At 38.9% G+C, this 20,930-nt stretch overlaps 2 protein-coding genes across 3 annotated transcripts in view; one reads left to right on the top strand and one right to left on the bottom strand.

Moving 5' to 3' along the window:
- The window catches only part of Taf15 (TATA-box binding protein associated factor 15), a 34,196-nt gene extending 23,230 nt beyond the window's left edge, over nucleotides 1–10,966 (top strand). For both annotated transcript variants that reach the window (XM_055619227.1, XM_055619226.1), the window contains exons 8-16: nucleotides 820–854; nucleotides 1,478–1,510; nucleotides 2,810–2,919; nucleotides 5,047–5,176; nucleotides 6,607–6,699; nucleotides 8,426–8,507; nucleotides 8,613–8,701; nucleotides 8,827–9,310; nucleotides 10,639–10,966. In XM_055619227.1, coding sequence (XP_055475202.1) covers nucleotides 820–854; nucleotides 1,478–1,510; nucleotides 2,810–2,919; nucleotides 5,047–5,176; nucleotides 6,607–6,699; nucleotides 8,426–8,507; nucleotides 8,613–8,701; nucleotides 8,827–9,310; nucleotides 10,639–10,678 — 1,096 coding nt within the window. In that variant the 3' untranslated portion in view covers nucleotides 10,679–10,966. The remainder of the gene's footprint in view (nucleotides 1–819; nucleotides 855–1,477; nucleotides 1,511–2,809; nucleotides 2,920–5,046; nucleotides 5,177–6,606; nucleotides 6,700–8,425; nucleotides 8,508–8,612; nucleotides 8,702–8,826; nucleotides 9,311–10,638) is intronic.
- A 4,088-nt stretch (nucleotides 10,967–15,054) lies between these two features.
- On the bottom strand, nucleotides 15,055–20,809 carry Heatr9 (HEAT repeat containing 9; the record flags this gene model as incomplete). Its single annotated transcript, XM_055619230.1, has 7 exons — nucleotides 15,055–15,417; nucleotides 15,636–15,722; nucleotides 16,102–16,153; nucleotides 16,545–16,618; nucleotides 19,967–20,086; nucleotides 20,172–20,261; nucleotides 20,627–20,809. Coding segments are annotated over 7 exons (969 nt in total), but the record flags the coding sequence as incomplete, so codon positions are not given.
- Nucleotides 20,810–20,930: the final 121 nt, after the last annotated feature.

Below are 20,930 nucleotides of genomic sequence, written 5' to 3'. Positions count from 1 at the left end.
TCAAGAGAAACAGGCTTTTATGGGATGAATAGAATTTTTCTTTTTTTTTTTTTTTGCTTTAATTTCTTGATTAGTATTAACTGCATAGATAGATTTGTTGCATAAAGCAGTGTGTAGAAGGACTTAATTGACACTGTAAACTTGCCAAATACTGTTGGCAGCTGCAATGTTGGAGTATTTATATCTTTAACATATTTTGTTGGTTTGATATTTAGAACATTTGGCAGCTTAAACCTCAGATATGACATGAAAACATCTCATTAACAAAGGATAATAATAGTTCAAATTTTAAGACTACTTTCATTCAGGCTCATTTTTGTTTAAATTTATGTATCACATTAAAAAATTCATCTCATAAGACCCATAATTTCATATACAGCAGAATCTGTACTCAAGATTTTACCTTTCTTGTCTTGCTATTAAAATCTAACTTTGTTTTTTATTCCTCTGGTCTTTTGGCTTTTTCTTGTATTTCAAACATACCCCTAATACGCTCATTTCACATTTTTATGTTGTGCCTCCAGCTTTAAGTTATGGTTTGAGTAGGAACCTTTTAGTATGGGGTTGGGAAGATTTTTTTTTTTAACATAAAAAGTATATAAAATATGTTATAAATGTGAAAAGATAACTTGTGGAAAAAAGTCCTTGGGAGAACACTTAAATTGAATCATTGAACTCTGAAATGCAATTTACTGGAAAGTTAGTGGTACTACTATTTTCCTAGGCACTCACTTGTGACAGTTAAGTGTAGATTGAGCCCAGGGCTCAGCACATTAGAGACTTAAGGAAGAAATCATTTCTTCAATTTTTCCTCTGCAGTGGTGGTGACCGCGGTGGCTTCAAAAATTTTGGTGGTAAGTGATGAGTATCCCAAAATGTTTCAGTGGAAATGCTATATAAATCTAAAAGCCACCAATATCCCGCAGATGCAGTCTAAGCCCTTTCTTACCCTGTTGAGGCTGGTGTGTTGTGTGCATTACAAAATACTCTGTATACATGCTTATATCAAAGTAAATATTAGAAGTATTAGAAGCCAAAACTGATCTCAAGTAGTCCAATGTGTTTTCTGCACAGTGCATTTGCATGAAAGAGTCTGACCAATGAATGAGGACTTCACTGGGTTTTGACAATAGGGTTTTTTTTTTTTTTTTTTTTCTCTTATAAAGGTAGCTGACATGGTGCTTTTAAATTATTAGGAGTTTCCAATCAGCCTTTACAACCAGTGTTTGACAAAAGTGATAATAGAATAATAACAAAAGTGGTGGGTGCCGTCTTGGACGAGTTTAAGGAAATGTTGACGTTCATCTCAGTTTCTTAAACTTTTAATAATAAGAATTTATATAGTTATTTTATAAACCTGTGATGGTTGACTTTCAAGGATTTGGAAGTGTTGACTTTACATGCTTTGGTTATTACCATCTTCTTTTCAATTTCAAATGAGTTTCCTTAGACAGCCCTTTCTTCTCTTCTCTTATAGGTCACAGGGATTATGGACCCAGACCAGATGCTGGTAAGATTCTTGACAATTTGGTTTTGCAGTTTTAATGTCAGTTTCCCACCTCTTACAGAGGAGTATGTGATTAGATGGGCAAATACTGAAGGGAGATTAATTTAAATGGTGCTTCCAGATCTGGGGAATTTGATTTCTAAAAAAAATATAAAAATGAAGGGGTCTGATGAAAAGCTTGCTAGCCTTTTTCAGTTTATCACTTTATCAGTTTTCTTAGAAAGTTTCAAGTTTTAAGATTACTTTCATTCGTCTCAGAATCTATAGAGCAAAATTGCTGTTTGTGCGTCTCTGAATACTTTTTTTTATTTGAAGAGACATTCAAATTTTTACTGCTAATAAGTGTTAATGCAACCTAATAAGAGAAGTTTGCTGTCTTAGCAATATAGAGGTTTAAAAAAAAGCTGTGTTTGAAAAACAAAACAAAAACATTGGATTCGTAATTTTAATGGACATAAGAAATTTGAGTTCATGCACAAGAGAATTGTCTTTCTCTGAGTAGAAGTTACTAATCTTACTTTTCATTTTAAGTGGCTTTTCATTTTAAGATGAACTCAAGGCTATGAATTTGTTTTTGGAGCCTTTTGAAAGTTAGGGTTTCGAGGTTAAAATCTATTTGAGTAAAAAATATTTAATAAATATTGAAATTAGAACTTTTGTTTTTATTAAGATGCCAAAGTATTCTATATGGATGGCAATTTCTGAATTATCCCTTGATGGACTGAATTTTTATACAACTTTCTTACTTTGTTGTACTAATCCAAAAGTGTGCCTGTAAGGTAAGATGTGTGTACCAGGTGCTCTTACCTTCTAATATATACAAAGCTTTTTGCAGTGAATGAGAAATCAGCAATTCTACTTGGCTGGCTGGCTTGAGAGTCAAATGCCCAATTTGGGGGAATTTTGTACTAGAAAGCCTTTTAAAAGCATTGAGTAGTCAGTTGTATGATTATATACAATTGAAAGTTTTTCTGAGAACGGTATGCTAATCAACTTTCTTCATCTCTTCATGCGCTTTAGTCTTGGATCTGAAGAGTGATACTTTTTAACATTTCCCTTACTTGGTTTATATGTATTTCAGAGTGTAACCTGCATTTTACCTGAAGTTTTGTTGTAAGAATTGATCTTCCCTACAACTACTGTGAATAGTTTGCATGTTTATATAAGATTTCATATTGGTCTTCTATTTGGGGCTTTGAAAGCATTACAATGCTAGTCAGTAAATTGTTTTTGATTACTGAACAGAATGTAGTAAAACCAAGAAATATGTACATGAAATTGATCATAATTTTTTCCCTTTAGATTCAGAGTCTGATAATTCAGATAACAACACAATCTTTGTGCAAGGACTTGGGGAGGGTGTGTCTACAGATCAAGTGGGAGAATTCTTTAAACAAATAGGAATTATCAAGGTAAGTACTAAGTGTCACTTGAAGATTTCATAATTGTAATATTCTAATTAAGATACATATATTACATTGTAAGTGTATGTACTTTAGTAAACATCTAAATCCTGTAATATATGTGGGCCCCCCATGTCTGTAGGCCTTTGCTAAGTGTCCTTTTTAGCTTTTTTTTGCTGTGATAGAATAATCTGACTAAGAGGAACTTGGGGAGGAAAAGGTTTATTTTATTTGGCTTAACAATCCATCACTGAGAGAAGTTAGGGCAGGAACTGAAGTAGAGACCATGGAAGAGCACTGCTTGCTTGCTCCCTGTGATTTGCTCAGCCTGCTTTCTTATACCTCCCAGGATCACCTGCTCAGGTGGCAGTGCCTCCAGTAGGCGGAGGGCCCCCACATCAGTTATCAACCATTCTGATGGAAGCAGTTTCTTGATTGCAATTCCTCTTCCCAGATGACTTGAGCTAAAATCAAGTTTACAAAAAAAAAAAAAAAAATCTAAGGAGCATACTGCATATAACTAAGTATATGGAAATTTTATTCCTTGTTCATGTTTATCTTTTTGCCTGTGCTTAAGCTTCATTTCTAGATTTGAAATGCTAATATATGCAAAGTAAAGTTACTATTAACAACTTCATTTTATGCTTGGTGTCTGTGCTTCATTAGTCCATTATCTTGTAATTGTTTTTTTTGTTGTTGTTTTTCAGTTAATTAACTTTATGAATATACTTCTCATCTTTAACTGAAAAGCAGCAGGTTTTAGAGCAGGGTTAAGTAGAACAGGGTTAAGTAGATAAATACTTGTTTGATGTCATTGCATTCATTGGTCCTTGTTTGGTTGGGGTTTGTAAGATTACTTTTTTTTCTTGTTGGGAAATTACCGTTTTTTTTTTTTGTTTGTTTGTTTATTTTTTTTGTGTGTTTTGTTTTGTTTTTTTGAATTTATACATGAAACATGCTCAAACAAGTTTAGAGCTTTTTTACTTTGTTTTGTTGTGAGAATAGGGGCTCCCTTTGTGCCTGGGCTATCCTCAAACTCATAATCTATCTATCTGCCTTAGCCTCCTGAGTGCTGAGATTAGAGAGCAAGACACCATGGCTACCCCCCACGCCTTTTTTTTTTTTTTTTTTTTTTCTGAGACAAGGTAGTTTCAGCTGTCCTGTACTCACTTTGTAGACCAGGCTGGCCTCGGTCTCCCAGAGATCTGTCTGCCTCTGCCTCCTGGAGTGCTGGGATTACAGGCGTGCACCACCACACCTGGCTAGGCCACCCCCTTTTAATAAAGTAGAACTCAATTTTCTCCTCTCATCCCAACCAAAACCTAATGTATTCCTTAATAATAATGCATTGATTTTATTGAAATATTCTTCCTGGTCTTTTAGTGTATACATTAATACATAAAAATGTATTTTTTATGAAACGTCCACATTTTATTTTTATAGATTTAAATAAATTACACATAAACAGCATATTACTTTGGGGGAGTTTGAGGTCATTGTTACTGTTTTTGGTGGTCCTAGAAAGTGGAGTCCAGACGCTCATATGTACTGGTCCTTACAAGATTTTTATTTTAAAAGCCCTGGTTATCTTCACCATGTAGACCAAGCTGGTGAAGATTGACCTTACCTCTGCCTCCAAAGTATTAGGATTAAAGAAACGTGCCACCATGCCCAGCCCCTTACAAGATTTTTTATAGCTTGTTTTTCGCTTACTGTAGCATGGAAAATTTTCGTTGTTCATACTTATAGGGAGATTGTAGTATTATATTTTATGTTAAGTATATAATATTTTTATATTAAGTATATAATATTTAGTAGTATGGATGTGTGGATACTTTTTTAATATTTTTTGTGTGGCTGGAGAGGTGGCTGTAACTGTGAAGAACATGTAGTGTACTTCTAGAGGACCTGAATTCAGTTTTCATCACCTTTGTTGGCCTGCTTCCCAGCTACAGGGGATCTGTTTCTGAAGGGACTTGAGTTCATGTGCTCACCACATACACATATATACCTACCTACCTACATAGATACATATAATTAAAAATAATAAATCTTTGAAAAATCTTTACCTGAATGATACATGATTGGTTATTCCTGAAATGCAGTACTAATTTGGTCATATTGTTCTTTTCTTAGACTAACAAAAAGACTGGAAAACCAATGATAAATCTTTACACAGACAAAGACACAGGAAAACCAAAAGGGGAAGCAACAGTGTCATTTGATGACCCTCCATCAGCTAAGGCGGCCATTGATTGGTTTGATGGTATGCTTCATTCCTGTATTTAAAATTATGTATGTGTTTGTGCATTATTTATGTAGCTTGTGCCTTTGGAAGCCCTAAGAGGATATCGCATCCCCTGGAAGTGGAAGTGTAGATGGTTTTGAGCTGCCATGTGGATGCTGGGAATTGAACCTGGGTCCTAGAGGAGCAGGGTGCTTATAACTGCTCAACATCTCTCTACCTCCCATTTATATACTTTTGAAGAAATGTTTTCTAGTCTGGAAGTCATAACATATTCTAGGAGATAGCTTTTATTTTCCTGTTTAATAGCAGTCAAGAATACAGCCTTGTGGGGTTGGAGATGGTTCACAGGTTAAGAGCACTGGTTGCTCTTCCGGAGGCCCTGGGTTCAATTTCTAGCTCACAGTCGTCAGTAACTCCAGTTCCAGGGGATCCGACAACCTCACACAGAGATACATTTAGATAAAACACCAATGTACATTAAATAAATAAATAAACAAACAAACAAGCTTGTGTTTTTATGTGCTTGTAGAAATGAGATGAACTGTGTCCTTGTTTGTTTAGAGTACTTCCTTAATCTTACCCTGCACATTAATTCTAACCCTTGTACAGGTTTTGAAAGTTGGCTTGGTTGATATCTCCTAGCTAGGCACCTTATTCAAAATATGCTACAACCTTCCAAAACTGTGCTACCAGCTGACGACCAAGTGTTCAAACATAATCGTGTTGGGAACAATTTTACACTAAAATCTGAACCCCGGCCTTGCTCCCCAACCCTTCCCCCGACTTTGTTTATAATTGGAAATCCATATATAAGCATATGTGTGGATATATATGTATATGTACATATACATACACCAATTCGCTTTAAGAAATAAATGGTGACACAGTTGGCAGTTCTACAAATTAGATCTTTATATAAAACATTAGATAGGAATTAGGTAGATGACTTACATTAGGAGTTCTTAACACTGGAAAACAAACTTTTACCTATACTTATTAAAAAGATGTTGTTGTTTTTTTTGTGTTTTGTGGGTTTTTTTTTGTTTTTTGTTTTTTTTTGTCTTTTAAGCTTAGTAAGAACTGTTTCCCCACAAAAAGTCTGTTCTCTTGCATATATTACGGGTTATATTTTAACAGTTTGTTTGGAACACAAAGCACTAGTATGTTTGACTCTCTGTGGGGATGTGTTTATTATCCTTCTGAAACTGAAAAGTAGCCAGGACAGCCTTACTGTTTTGTTGGGAGGTAGAGGTATGGAGTGAGCATTGTAGCATTAATTTAAAACCTTCCCTTCCTCCCCTCCTCTTTATAGGTTTTTAAGAAAGGGTCTTAGTCTAATTCTAGCTGGGTCCTCAGTCTCAGTGATTCTTTTGCCTCAGCTCTTAAATGTTGAAATTATAGGTGTACACCACCTTGCTTAGCCTCAGAACTATTTTTTTTCTATGTAGGAAAAGAATTCCATGGAAACATCATTAAAGTGTCATTTGCCACCAGAAGGCCTGAATTCATGAGAGGTGGTGGAAGTGGTGGCGGACGACGAGGTAGGATCTCTACACTGATCCCCAACACTGCGTAAATAAATAAAAAGGCCTAAATGCTGTACACAGGGTTTGAATTCCAATCTTTGTTCTGTCCTTGCTTGTATAGAATTGCTTGCAGCCCTTTTTAAGTTTTTGTTTGTTTAATGTTTATGAGTGTTCTATCTACATGCCAGAAGAGGGCGTCAGATTGCACTATAGATGTCCCATTATACCATCAAGTTCCTGGGAATTGAACGCAGGACCTCTAGAACAACAACCAGTGCTTAACTCTAAGCCATCTCTCTAGCCCCATAAGGTTTATTTTATTCATTTTTTGGTATTTCAAGATAGGATTTCTCTGTAGCCCTGGCTGTCCTGGAACCTCTGTAGACAAGGCTGGCCTTGACTCAGAGACACACTCCACCCAACCCACAGTGCTGGGATTAAAAGTGCACCACCACCTCCCAGCTACTTACTTACTATCTTTTTGTCTCTAGGTGTTGTTTTTTTTTTTTTTTTTGTTTTTTTGTTTTTGTTTTTTTTTTTTTTTTGGTTTGTTTGTTTGTTTTAGTTGGTTAGATTTTTTTTTGTTTTTCTTTTTTTTTTTAAGATTTATTTACTTAATGTGCATGATTGTATTGGTTGCATATATGTATATGCACTGTTGAATGCCTGGTGTCCAAGGACACCAGAATGGGCTTTTGAATCCCCTAGAACTGGAGTTAAAGATGGTTGTTAGACATATGAGTGCTTGAAATCAGACCCTAGTCTTCTACAAGAGCAACTGTTTTTAACCACTGAGGCGTCTCTCCTACTCTTCTGTGTTTCATAGTAAAGTGAGGATGTTCCCGGAGCTAAGTAAGTGGTAGGAAAAGTGGTAGAAATGCCTTTACAGTGCTCTTACAGCAGTGGTAAAGGAGCTCTAGAACAATTGTTTAAATGAAAGCTAATTAGGAATTTGATCTAACTTTTTAAAAGTTAATTTGTTTATGTGAACACATGCATACCATGGTGCACATGTGGAGTTCAGAGCACAGCTTTTCTGAGTTAATCCCTCCTTCCCCTGGTTGGGTGACAGGCATCAAACTCAGTTTGTCAGGCTTAGAACAAGGCCTTGGCCTGCTGAGTCATCTCACTGCTAGAGCTGACCCAATTTGTCAGGTCCCCAATGCAGCAACTTTTTTTTTTTTTTAAAGTTGATTTCTTTAAGAATTAAGTTCATTTCTTCAAGTTTGGAATCTACCGTACTACTTAGACTTAATCTTTGTAAGTGAGATTCTCAAACTATGTATACAATATTATGAAAAGCAGACTGTGTACCTGGTCCATTCTTAAGATTTACTGCATTTGTGTGTGTGTGTGTGGGGGGGGGTTATTGGGTTTTTGTTTTGTTTTTTTGTTGTGTTTGTTGTGGGTTTTTTTGTTTTGTTTTTCTGTTTCTTGAGACAGGGTTTCTCTGTGTAGCTCTGGCTGTCCTTGAACTCACTTTGTATACCAGTCTGGCCTCAAAACTCACAGATACCCTCCTGCCTCTCTACTTCCTGATCATCACCAGATGTTTGCTCTATTTCTTAAGTGAAACCTCCAAGAATTAGTTTTGCTCTAATAGGAATTAATTTGGATGGGGTTCATCTAGGTCTTAAAAGGCACTTTATTCTTTTATTTCTTTCATCTGGTGCTTGTATATTAATGTCTGCTGCTGATTTTTCATTTCTACCTAATCATCTGTCCCCTCTCCCTGCTCCAGGCCGTGGAGGATATAGAGGCCGAGGAGGTTTTCAGGGTCGAGGTGGAGACCCCAAGAATGGGGACTGGGTTTGCCCTAATCCGTAAGTATGCCGTTTACTCAGTGGGTGTAGAGATGCAGTTGGAGGGCATAAGGAAGGGTTCTGGGTTTATTGGAGACCTAGGAACATTTTATTTCTGTCCTTCAGGTCATGTGGAAATATGAACTTTGCTCGAAGGAATTCCTGCAATCAGTGCAATGAGCCTAGACCGGAGGACTCTCGGCCCTCAGGGGGAGGTAGGTCAGCTCTTTCTCTAGTTAGTCCTTTAACAGCGCTTATAAGGTACTTGTCTTCTAAAAAGTGTTGGGGAGGTTTTGCATTATTAATGCTGGCCTTACTGGATTTTGTTTTTACCTTGCAGATTTCCGGGGGAGAGGCTACAGTGGAGAAAGGGGCTATAGAGGTCGTGGGGGCAGAGGTGGAGACCGAGGTGGCTACGGAGGAGACAGAAGTGGGGGCGGCTACGGAGGAGACAGAAGTGGGGGTGGCTATGGTGGAGACCGAGGTGGAGGCGGCTATGGTGGAGATAGAAGTGGGGGCGGCTATGGTGGAGACAGAGGAGGCAGCTATGGTGGAGACCGAGGAGGTGGCTATGGAGGAGACCGAGGCGGATATGGTGGAGATAGAGGGGGTGGCTACGGAGGCGATCGAGGAGGATATGGAGGAGACCGAAGCAGGGGAGGCTATGGAGGAGACCGTGGTGGTGGTGGCGGTGGTGGCAGTGGAGCCTACGGTGGAGACCGAGGTGGAGGTTATGGAGGAGACCGAGGTGGAGGCTACGGAGGAGACCGAGGTGGGGCTTATGGAGGAGACCGAGGTGGCTATGGAGGCAAAATGGGAGGAAGGTGAGTATTCAGATGTACTTGTGAACCCTTTTGCTTCACTGCTTCTAGGTTTTAGGGTTCAAGCTATTTTTGTCACATTTTTTTCTTCTTTAATTGCATTGACATCTTTTAATCTGTTTACTTCCCTGCTTAATAATTTCAAGTTTTTATTTTGCAAATTAATAAATCTTAATATTTGTTGCTTTTCTTATGACTAAAGAAAATTGGGATTGAGAGAGATAACTTCCTGACATTATTTAAATTAAGAGTTCTTGGCAGGGGGTTGCTGGAGAGATGGCCCAGTGGTTAAGAGCACTGTCTGCTCTTCCAAAGGACCCTGGTTCAATTCTCAGCACGTGGCAGCTCACAACTGTCTGTTCCCCCAATTCCAAGGGATCTGACACTATAATGCACATAAAATAAAATAAATTATTTAAAGAAAGAAAAATACTGTAACTATTAAAAAAAAGTTCTTGGAGAATTTTCATTCCTGCACTTGTTCCTTATACAAGTGCCTTTATTTTCTGGAAATAGTGTAAGCTAGTGAGAATTAGTATAGTATTTGCATATTTGTAGTGCCAAACTGCCTGGCTTTTGTTCCACATCTTAATGTGACCCTGGACAAGTTATATAATCCTTTGGGGCATCAATAGTCTCATCTGTACAATGGAACAAATAATATCTAATTTGTAGAGTTTTATGAGATTGTTACAGTTGCTCGCCCATAAAAAGCATTGTACAATTATTTGGTATTACTAATAGCTTAATTATCATATACTAAACTTCTTTGTGGCAAATACTGTAGAGTGTCTTTATACAACTTTAGTTCTGGTCCTTTTGTTAGTCTACCTAACATCGTCAGACATTTAGTAACTTGAGATTACATACATAGCAAGTGACAGATACAGAATTTATACATGAAATGTGAATTTAAAAGTTATTTCACTGTGCAGGTTTTATCTGGAGACTAGGATTGGCATTTTAGATAATTGGAAGTATTTACAGTGGTTTTTTTATTTCTTGGTAGAAAATTACTAGAGGTGATGGATAGCAAAGCCTCTTTAACAAAGTTTGTAAGTCTTAAAGCTGATGAATTAGAGTTATTAAGAATACTCTTTTGATTTTGAGGACAGCCTGATCTGCAGAATAAGTTCCAGGAGATCCAGGGTTATGTCTCAAAAAGAAAAATACTTTCTTGGGATTCAAAAATAAGATGTATTTCCAGTTTTTATAGAAAATATCTAGCTGGTACAGGTCACCAGCACTCTGAAGGAATGCCTGATGCTCCATTGGTAAAAATCTTGATAATTTAGTGTTGTTTTTTTTTTTTTTAATTTTTTTGTTTCCAGAAACGACTACAGAAATGATCAGCGCAACCGACCATACTGATGACTGTTTTGACTATTCCTTTGTTTCTGACATGATCCATAATGGAATTGTCAGGAGTTTGCCTGCTGCTTTCCTCATGGCCTCTTGGGTAGTGAAATTGACATTTGGGTTTTTATTTGGGTGGGAGGGCTGGGGACAGTTTTCCTTTTAGAAATATCCATTGAAATTTTCCCTTTTAGTTTCCCACCTTCTCCTTCCCAACTCTTAAAGCTAAGTGCATTGTAAGATATTGCCAAATGGAAAGTGTTTTGTAATACTGCAATAAAAGCTGCTTGTTTTTTTTGTGGACATTGAGTGCATTGTTTGTTACACTTAGGACTCAGTTATAACAAACTAACCCTACAGAATTAGAAAATGAATATTACCTAAGTAAATCTAAGCGTTATTTCCAACTGTTATTGAGCTCCTGCTTTGTTTAGAATAGCAGTTCTCAAGGATGACCTGAGGATTTAAGATTACAGCCCTAGCTTCAACCCAGATGTGGTGGAGCAGAGCTTGATGGGGTGTAGGGAGTCAGTTCGGAGAATGTCTGTTTAATGTTACCATGCTATTAAACTTATATTTCTAGTCCTGGTGTCCTTCATTATCTCTCACCCCTGAATGTTTGTCTTTTCCAATTAGATGGGAAATGAGTGCTTAAAACTTAACATGTACTAAATAGAACCTTTGAGCTTACAAATCAGTTTTTTCTTAGTCTTCCTAACCTGTCTTTACCAACCCACCCAGGCCAGATCAGGTCAAAACTTAGAATTTCTTGATTTCTAACTTAAATTGTATACATATGCAGGCCATTTTGATTCTGCCTTCAAAATATACTCCAAAGCCATATCTATAATCTAGACAGTTCTGATAGCAAACTACTTTTGTCTCTTTATGATACTTATTGCAGTAGACTTTTTGTTCACAAGTTTCCCTACACAACTAAATGATGTAAAGATGTAAGTTATAATACTGTATGTCAGTATTTTTTAAAACTTTCAGAGGCTTCAATTTTTGAACATTTATTTAATTGTATGTGTATATGCCTGTGTACCACATGTGTAGTAGCCTGTGGAAGTAAGAGGAGGGCTTTGGATCTCCTAGAACTTGAGTTATGAGTTACGGTTGTGAGCTGCTATGTGGGTGCTGGGAACCAAATCCAGGTTTTCTGCAAGAACAGCACTCCTAATTGCTGAGCCATCTCTCCAGCTCTTTGAATTGCTTTGTATTCCATATAGACTATAACCTAATTCCTCACCCCTGATTTACAAGATCCTACAGGATTTACCTTCCTTTCTAACACTATACTGTAATGTTCACTTTTGTTCAGCTACAGTGATCATCCTTCCTTTTTTTTTTTTTTTTTTTTTAGGGTGATGGTGATATTGAACCCAAGAGCTTTAGCCATGTTGGGCAAGCATCCTTATCACTGAGCTATATCTCAGCCTCTGGCCCCGTAGTTCTTGGTAATACCAAATAGGCTTCTGCTTCGGAATCTTTGCACACATTTAGTATTTTTGGATACTCAATGCGGTCTACTCCTTTTCAATACTGCATTAGGTTATGAACTACCATTTTCTTCCTTGTTTTTCTTAGCCATTATACCTTTTGTAATATCTTCATTAGACATATTTGCAAATTATTACAGTACGTGGGAGTTAAGAATATATACAATTACAGCTACCCTAGATGTCTAGCATCTAAACATCTAAATGAAGCCTGGGCTCTTTTTTTGGGAGGAGGGGTGTTGTTTGAGACAGGGTTTCTCTGTGTAGCCTTGGCTGTCCTTGAACTCACAGAGATATGCCTGCCTCTGCCTCCCTGAGTGCTAAGATTACAGGCATGTGCCACCAAGCCCAGCTAACCTGGGCATTTTTTAAAGCACCCAGTGTAACTAGTTTAGGGAAGACAGTGTATAAGGAGAGAGTAGTTTAGAACAACTCAGACACATTTTTTACAAGTAGAAGAGGATCCTGAAACTCAATAATAACCTGTTTGGCTGAATAGACCCAAGGGAAGAAAGACCCCTCTTCTTTTTAGCTTTATAACCTATACCAATACTCCTGCTTGCATACAGTACGTTATGAACTAGTACCTGTATGTAAGAACATGATTTTTGTCTGAGTTATTTAATACTGGGAAGAGTAAATTTCAAGGGAAAATCTGCTCTGTGTGGTGACACATATAATCCAAGCACTTAAGAGACTGAGGCAGGAGGATCACAAGAGCCAGCCTGAATTTTTTATAGTATAAGGTCCTCTCTAATGATGATACCAACCCCTTTTGTTCTTATTAATGGTGTCTTGGGATGTTTTATTACTCAACCAGGTGCTGGTCACTGTGGTAGCGTCTCAATCCTAATTTCACCAATCCTCAGCAGAAGACTTGATAACACTGAGCATAAATGGCTTCATACTGTACTTAGCACCTGGTCTATCACCAGTGTGTCAGAGCCTTTCTTTACCCCTTCTCAGAATTCCAGAATGCCCGTTCAACCATCAAAACCATCCACGTAACACAACCCTCTGTAATGAATCTTTGAAATGGGATCTCTAATAGTAAATAAAGAGTATCTACAAGGCCCAGTTCAAATATTCCCATCTATGCTTATCTGAAATCTCGTGTTGATCTAGACACTTGCCAAAATTCCCAGATGTTAACCATTTATTCTTTCTATTACCACCAGTGTACTGCACTTTCAAAAATTAGTGTTTCTGCAAAGGTCCCACACGCCAGCCAACTATACTATTAACTTCATTTCTTTTCACTTCCTACCTCCTCTCCCTTTCTTTCCTTTGCCATTTTTTTTCCTTCCTTGATGTATATAGCTCAGGCTAGCATTAAACTCACTGTATGGGGCTGTAGAGATAGCTCAGTGGTTAAGAGCTTTGTTGCCCTTTCAGAGGATCTGGGTTTGGTTAAATCTTAAAACAACAACAACAACAAAATATAGCCCAGGCTGACTTCGGACCTACTCTTTTCCTTGTTAATCTCCCAAATTCTGTGATTGCGGATATTCAGCATACCTGGCAGCCTTTCGAAGCTTGTTGAGATTAGTATAGTAGGTTTTGTTGACAAAGGGAAATACATATGTCAATAGAAATAAAAGGAAAACAAGGCAATTTTACAAAGTTAATGGGGTCTTTTAAAGTGGATGACTGAGGTAGGTAGACAGCAGCAAGTTTGATTGGCTCTGACTAGTATCTGGGATACATAGCTAGACACTATCTCAAAAAGATTTTTTGAAAGAGGCCAGAAAGATGGCTCAGCAGATAAAGTCACTTTTTGCCAAGTCTGATAACCTGAGTTTGGGACACACATGGTAAATGGAGAGAAGTGACTTCCAAGTTGTGCTGTGGTATGTAGATTCATACATACATATGTATTCACATGAATAAATAAGTGGAATTTAAAAATTAAAAATTCTTGGGCTGGAGAGATGGCTCAGAGGTTGGAAGGACACTGGTTGCTCTTCCAAAGATCCTGAGTTCAATTCCCAACAACCACATGGTGGCTCATAACCATCTATGATGAGATCTGGTGCCCTCTTCTGGCCTGCAGGCACACATCATGCAGAATACTGTATAAATAATAAATACATAAATCTTTAAAAAGAGAATGTTTCTTTTAAAAAAATTTAATTCTCATCATTTTAGAGAGATGAATGAGGTTGGGAGGCAAAGTTAGTTTAAAAAAAATGGTCTGAGCAGCAAACTGCCCAGTATTTTCTCCATATTTTCTATTGACAGAGGTCCAGCTTTCTGGTTTTGTTACCAGGTTCTGGGCACTAACAAGGAACTTGATTTAGTGAAGTTTTTTTGTTGTTGTTGTTGTTGTTTTTAATTGTCAACTTGATACAATCTAGAGTTTCCTGAGAAGCGAAAACTACAATTAAGGCATTGCCTACCTCTGGCCTGTGGGCATGTCTGATGGGAGATTATCTGGATCCTAAATTGATAGGAGGGCCCATTCCACTGTGGGTGGTATCCCATGGATGTCTGAGGTATCTAGCTAAGCGTAAGCCTGCAAGTAGCGGTCCCACATGCCTTCATATCCATGTTCTCAGTAATGGACAGTGACCTGGAAATGTAAGCTAAATAAATCCTAAGTTGTTTCTGGTAATGTTATTTGTCGCAGCAATGGGATGAAGCTAGAACAGGAGGAAAGCTAGCCACAGATAAAGAACATTGGGCTCTGTCCTTCCCTCTGCCTGATGAACTATGACTGCATAGAAAGAACACCCAACCATGGGAAGGAGACTGTCGCAGTGTAACCTCGGAAGTGAATAGCAGTGGTGATTCAGAAACTAGGTAAGGTAACAAGCAAGTGTTTATTCATGAAAGGGAAAATGAAAGAGGTATCTTCTCAGGAAACCATTCTGAAGGAAAGGATAGGAATTAGGTCCAAATAAAACTATTTTGAGGCCTCAACAAGTCCCGGAGTTGTGCCCTGAGTTTTGGCTCCCAAGGCCCTTTGTCCGGTGACTTTTGCTTTCTTGGTTCGGAGAAATAGAATGAAAAGGCAGGTGCCTCTGGCTTTTCACCTTGCTTGTTGCAGGACTTTGCAATATATAAGGGGTTCAGCTTAACCTGTCGGAAGTCTTTGATACATATGTCATCTAGGCCCTGTGGCTCCTCCCGGAACCTTGTAGGCTCTGCCTTCACAGTCTTAGGTACATCACACACAAAGAAAACCTTGTTCTTCAGCTTGTTTTGGATCCAGGGATTGTTTGAGGCCCAAACAAGTAATGTTTCTTGTATCTGCATGGAAATAAAGACCCTGAGGCTGGCTCACTTTGTGCGCAGGCCGGAAACGGGGAAGTTGTTACACGTGGTTACTATGGGCCCAAAGAACCAAGCCAAGGGACAATGTCTGAAGACTTTTACCCCAATTCCCCATTGTTGACTGAACGAACAGATGAATGGGAGGGATATGGAGGAGAAATAGAGAAGAGGGCCACAGGGCAGGAATGTCTTACACTCTTCTTCATACTCTGGGTCTCTTCTGCATCTAGCATGTCCAGCAGCAGGTGGAACAACTGTTCGTTGCGGGTCCCCAGGGCACCCTGGGCAGAGAATGAGTAACGGCCTAAGTAGCCAGCCCCAGGAAGGTCAAGTCCCCAGCCTCTTTTCCCTCCTCCTCCTTTTGAGATGACCCTATGACCTAGAGAGATGTGGTTTCTTTCCTTGGCATTTGGGGAATCTCACTCCCGTTATTTGTCAGAGTCGAGACCTTTTCTGTAATATCTAATAGCATCCTTCATACTCAGCTACCATCTATCCTACTCAGCCCAAGGCTTGATCCTTCAATAGTACTAGAATTCTAAAGTAAATAACTTTCCCAAACTACAGTTCTTTCTTATCCTCAGTAACCTCAATTGTTTACCATCATCAATAAGTCTCAAAAATTGAGTCAAAACAAAAAACAAAACCATCCCTGCTTACCAAAGAGATGATTGCTTCTTGGCGGGCAGTGACATCTGGACTCATCAGTTGCCTGTGTAGAAGTGGATTATGTTGTTCAGTGCAAGGGAGGGAGGTTGGTTACATCTCAGCCCAGAGTGATTTGGGCGTGATGAGTTGCTAATTTCATTCTCCTGTTTCTCAAGTCAGAGAAGAAGCTGAGAGGGGCAGGTATTATACTTTGCCATGAAACACTAAAATGATGATCAGGGTTTGATTATCACCAGAACTTGATGCCTTCTGAAAGTTCATTTGGGGTTATAGTAGTGTTTTATAGTAACCCTGAGTGGTAGCATAAGCCTTTTTTTTTTTTTTCCTAAATAGATAAACAAAAGCCTAGATTTAGTATGACCTGCCCAAAAGTACAGACAAGGTTCTCAGGCAACCCCTCTGTTGCCTTCTAGCCCTGTCTAGTTTCAACTTACGCCTCCACCAGTTTCGTTATTAAAGGCTTCATCTTGAGCACTTCCACAGTTTCAGCCACAGCTTGCCTCATTGCCTGCAGAATGGGACAACAGAAAGAGGGAATACAGGGGTGCGCCATTGCAGCACTTCATACACCTTTATTAAACACTGAGTTTTTATTACAAAGGGTACCTGCCTCGAGCAGCTCAGCAGGTGAAGCAGAGAGGCAAACAGGCAATTCAGTACTGTGAAGGGTGCACTCCTGGAGGAAGTGATGTCCCAGCTTGTAGTGGAAGGATGAGTGGAAGGATGGGGGAAACAGACTGGGACTTTTCAGATTGCAGTCAGTAATTATACTGGTTCATCAGGATATGGTCACCCTAAGCACAGCTGATACGTGACTGTGAGAAGTAAAGCTGGAGAAGCTCTGGGCAGGATGCTGCACACCTGTAGTCCCAGCACTTGGGAGGCAGAGAGAGGAGGAGTGTGAGTTCGAGGTCAGCTGGCTACAGTGAGTCTTCAAAGGACCAAGGCTTGTAGAAGTAGCTCAGTGGTAGAGTATATACAAGCACCTGGATTTGATCCTTGGCACTGGAAGGGAGAAACTAAAGAGGTGCATGAGGCTTGAGATGTAACACGAAGTAAGCCACCCCGAGGGCACTGGAAACCACTGAGAAGTGTTATGAAGAGGTGAGACAATCTACATTTTAGAACAATGTGGAGATGTTGCAGTTCTGTAAAGTTAAGTGGGATGACATGTAGAAAAAGGCAGGATTGAGTCTGGTGATTTGGGAAAGCTTTCCATAAGTTCTTTTTGGGCCATCCATGCCCATCACATCTCATGTTTCCCACAGAGTCCTCAAACTTGTTTTGTAGCTGAGACTGGTTTTGAGTTTCTGATTATCCTGCTTCTACCTTGCTGGGAGTACAGTTATGTACTGCCACACTGGGCTTGTAATAGCAATAGCATTTTAATAGGAAGAAAGGAGAAGAAATGAATAGTAGGAAGCAGTTTGGGTGGTGTTTTTGTGCTGAGGAATTTTTTTAAAATATGGACTATAATAAACAGCATACAGTAAGAACAGTTATGAAACAACCAGTAAAGCCATTTGTAAAAAGTTACATTAAAAATGATTAGCTCATTTGTATTTGGCAACCTTGAAGAAAATACTATCTTTCCTATCTAGGTAAATCTAAAATTTTGTACCTAAATCATTCTCTGTTATACCTTGTATTTATCAACTTAAAGAACATTTTTCTAGGCCTTAAAACATTTTCTTAAACCCTAAACAACTTATGCCTAAATGTGAAACTATAACTGTCTAGTCTTTAACCTCATCAGAGACTTGAGAAGGAATAAAATTACTAAAGTAGGAAGTCCCAAACTAAGAGGTGATAGAGGCAGTTTACTGCATAGTCAGTCACCCATTCTCTCTCTATAACATCGGAGCATTGTCTTCAGCCTTCTGGCCCAGTATATCTGGTAGACATAATTGTGAAGCCAGAAATATGAAGAACTTGCTTACTCTGTCAACTTGGCCTGTGTCCAAATCTTGTCCATTTTGGACAGCATATTGTCTGTAGAGAGAGCTGGGACATTTTTGCCCAGTGGCTTGCTTGCCATTAATGAAGCTCTCTCCAAAAGGAGATTTTATGATGCTCATCATCTTTGTTGAGGTAGGCTGGGAGTGTTGCCAGGAGCTGACATGTCTCAAGTCAAAAAGGCCTTACATTAATAAATATATCTTTAGATGCCATATTCTGTCGGTCTCTAAGGACCATCTATTTATATTACATAGTATATAATCATATCTATCTATCTATCTATCTATCTATCTATCTATCTATCTATCTATCTATCTATCATAAATCTGAATAGGCAAACATTGCTTACTTTTAGATATTTACTATCTGTTTAACCTAGGATTTTTATTTCTTTGATAAACCAGACTAGTTTCTGACAGAACCATGCGTCTGATTGATTAACCATTAACTTGTATAAGTTCATTATTCTAAACAGTTTGTAATAGCAGCTTTTAACAGTACTGGAAGTAAACCTTACATTTGTAAATGAGCTGTATGGGTCTAATACCCCATACCAGACTAGAAACATAAATACATATGTGAATCAAAAATAACCTTAAATTTGGGCTGGGTGCGGTGGCCCACACCTGTAATCCCAGCACTCAGGGAGGCAGAGGCAGGTGGATCTCTGTGAGTTTGAGGCCAGCCTGGTCTCCAAGTGAGTCCAGGACAGCCAAGGCTACACAAAGAAACTCTGTCTCCAAAGAACAAAACAAAACAAAAATAACCTTAAATTTGAATCAATATGTATATTCTATACCCATGAATAAAAAATAACCTTATTCCTGTATCAATGTACAGAATTCTAAACCAATGAATTAAAAAAATACTTGAGAATGGCAATAGTTTTATAATTGAAAACCGCATTCAATAATCTATCTTTTTTTTCTTTTATTATTTCTGTATATTTTCTATAATTTCTTTTTGGTTTTTTGAGACAGGGTTTCTCTGTGTAGCCTTGGCTGTCCTGGACTCACTTTGTAGACCAGGCTATCCTCAAACTCACAGTGATCTACCCTGCCTCTGACTCCCAGATTGCTGGGATTAAAGGTTAACGCCACCACACCTGGCTCTATATATCTCTATATTAACCCCCTTTTAAAAATTATGTTGATGTTTTTATTATTTCACTTTACACGCTGATCCCAGCCCTTCCCTTGTTTCCTTCCTGTTCCACTCTACTTTCTTCCCCATTTCCTCCCTTTCCTTCTCCTCAGAAAAGGGTCCCCTTCCCCTTCACCAACCCACTGTGGCACATCAAGTCACATCCTCCTTTACTGAGGCCAGACAAGGCAGCCCATCCAGGAGAAAGTGATCCAAAAGCAGTCTGTAGAGTCAATAGAACAAAACGGCAGCCTACAGACTGGGAAAAGATCTTACTAACCTGACAGAGGGTTAATATCCAAAATATATAAAGAACTCAAGAAATTAAACCTCAACAAACCAAATAATTCAATTAAAAATGGGGTACAGAACTAAACAGAATTCTCAACAGAGGAATCTCAAATGGCTGAGAAACACTTAAAGAAATGCTCAATGTTCTTAAGTCATTGATGAAATGCAAATCAAAACAACTCCGAGATTCCAGCTTATGCCCCATCAGAATGGCTAAGATAAAAAACTCAAGTGACAGCTCATGCTGGCGAGAATCTCATCCATTGCTGGTGGGAGTGCAAACTTGTACAACCACTTTGGAATTCAAGCTGGGAAACTTCTTGACCAAAGATAAGGTAGATTAAAAATATGGACGAATGAGGGCTAGGGTAAAACCAGTGTGATACTAGGGTGTGGTGTTTGTTGGGAATTACTATCTCAAGAGAGTAAGAGGCAGATTTGGGACTGGGAGCTAGGATCTTACTAGGAAGGGTTCATTGTGTATCTTCCTCTTGAGCAGGTCAAATGTGAGTTCTTCCAGTCCTTGTGCCTGGATCTTTTCCAGCCCAATGGTCTTGAGCATCTGGGTGGCTTCAAAGCGATCCTAGGGGAAGGGACACGGAAAGATGATATACTTTTTCTCTTATCCAGTCCTCTTCTAGTGCTAAGGAAGGTAGCCTAGAGCTTACGTCAAGGACATCAGAGTATAGCTGTTCCAGAATGGCCCTGGTGACTGCAGCTGAATGAACTTTCATCATCTTGACCAGCATCCTAAGTGCCTGTGAAGGGTGAAGAGGGCTATATGGTGTACCCAGAGGTGTTTTGATAGCCAAGCAGACTTTAAGGCTGGGGCTAGAATTCATTGGAGAACAGGGAGAGGGTGCTTTTTTCTGCCTCATGGCCTTTTGAATGAGAGCACCAGTGGATGTGTGCACATACAAATAAACGAACACTCATACCAAACATATGGACATGTGCACACTTATTTGTCCATGTATCCCCATAGCCATGTATTTATATATCATAAAAACAGAGCTCTGCTATGCACAACTGAAGCCTGATTTCTTTGGGATGTGACAATAGGCACAGATTCCACCCAATTTTGCCAAGAACTTCCAAGGGTTCTCAGCTCCCCGTCTCATACCTTCATCCTCTGGTGCATGGACCCTTGGCTCAGGCATAGCTGAAAGAACTCCTGGACCATGCTGTTGCTGGGCCTCAGGAAACCCAAGCATAGTGCTGCCTCTAAGGATACTTCATTCAGTGACTTGCCCATCAGCTGCTGCAGCACAGACACCAGCTCTTCTTCATTTCCCACTTCTGGTCTCTTAAAGGGAAACAGTATGTGAAATGAGCAGCAGGAGGCAATATGTCCTCAGCTAGCCTTCACCTTTTAATTGTTTCCTTCCTTCCTTCCTTCCTTCCTTCCTTCCTTCCTTCCTTCCTTC

The sequence above is a fragment of the Psammomys obesus genome, unplaced genomic scaffold (assembly GCF_907164565.1).
Source record: "Psammomys obesus unplaced genomic scaffold, mPsaObe1.curated_primary_1811, whole genome shotgun sequence".
Classification (NCBI taxonomy): Eukaryota; Metazoa; Chordata; class Mammalia; order Rodentia; family Muridae; genus Psammomys; species Psammomys obesus.
This window is presented reverse-complemented; position numbering and strand designations above follow the sequence as displayed.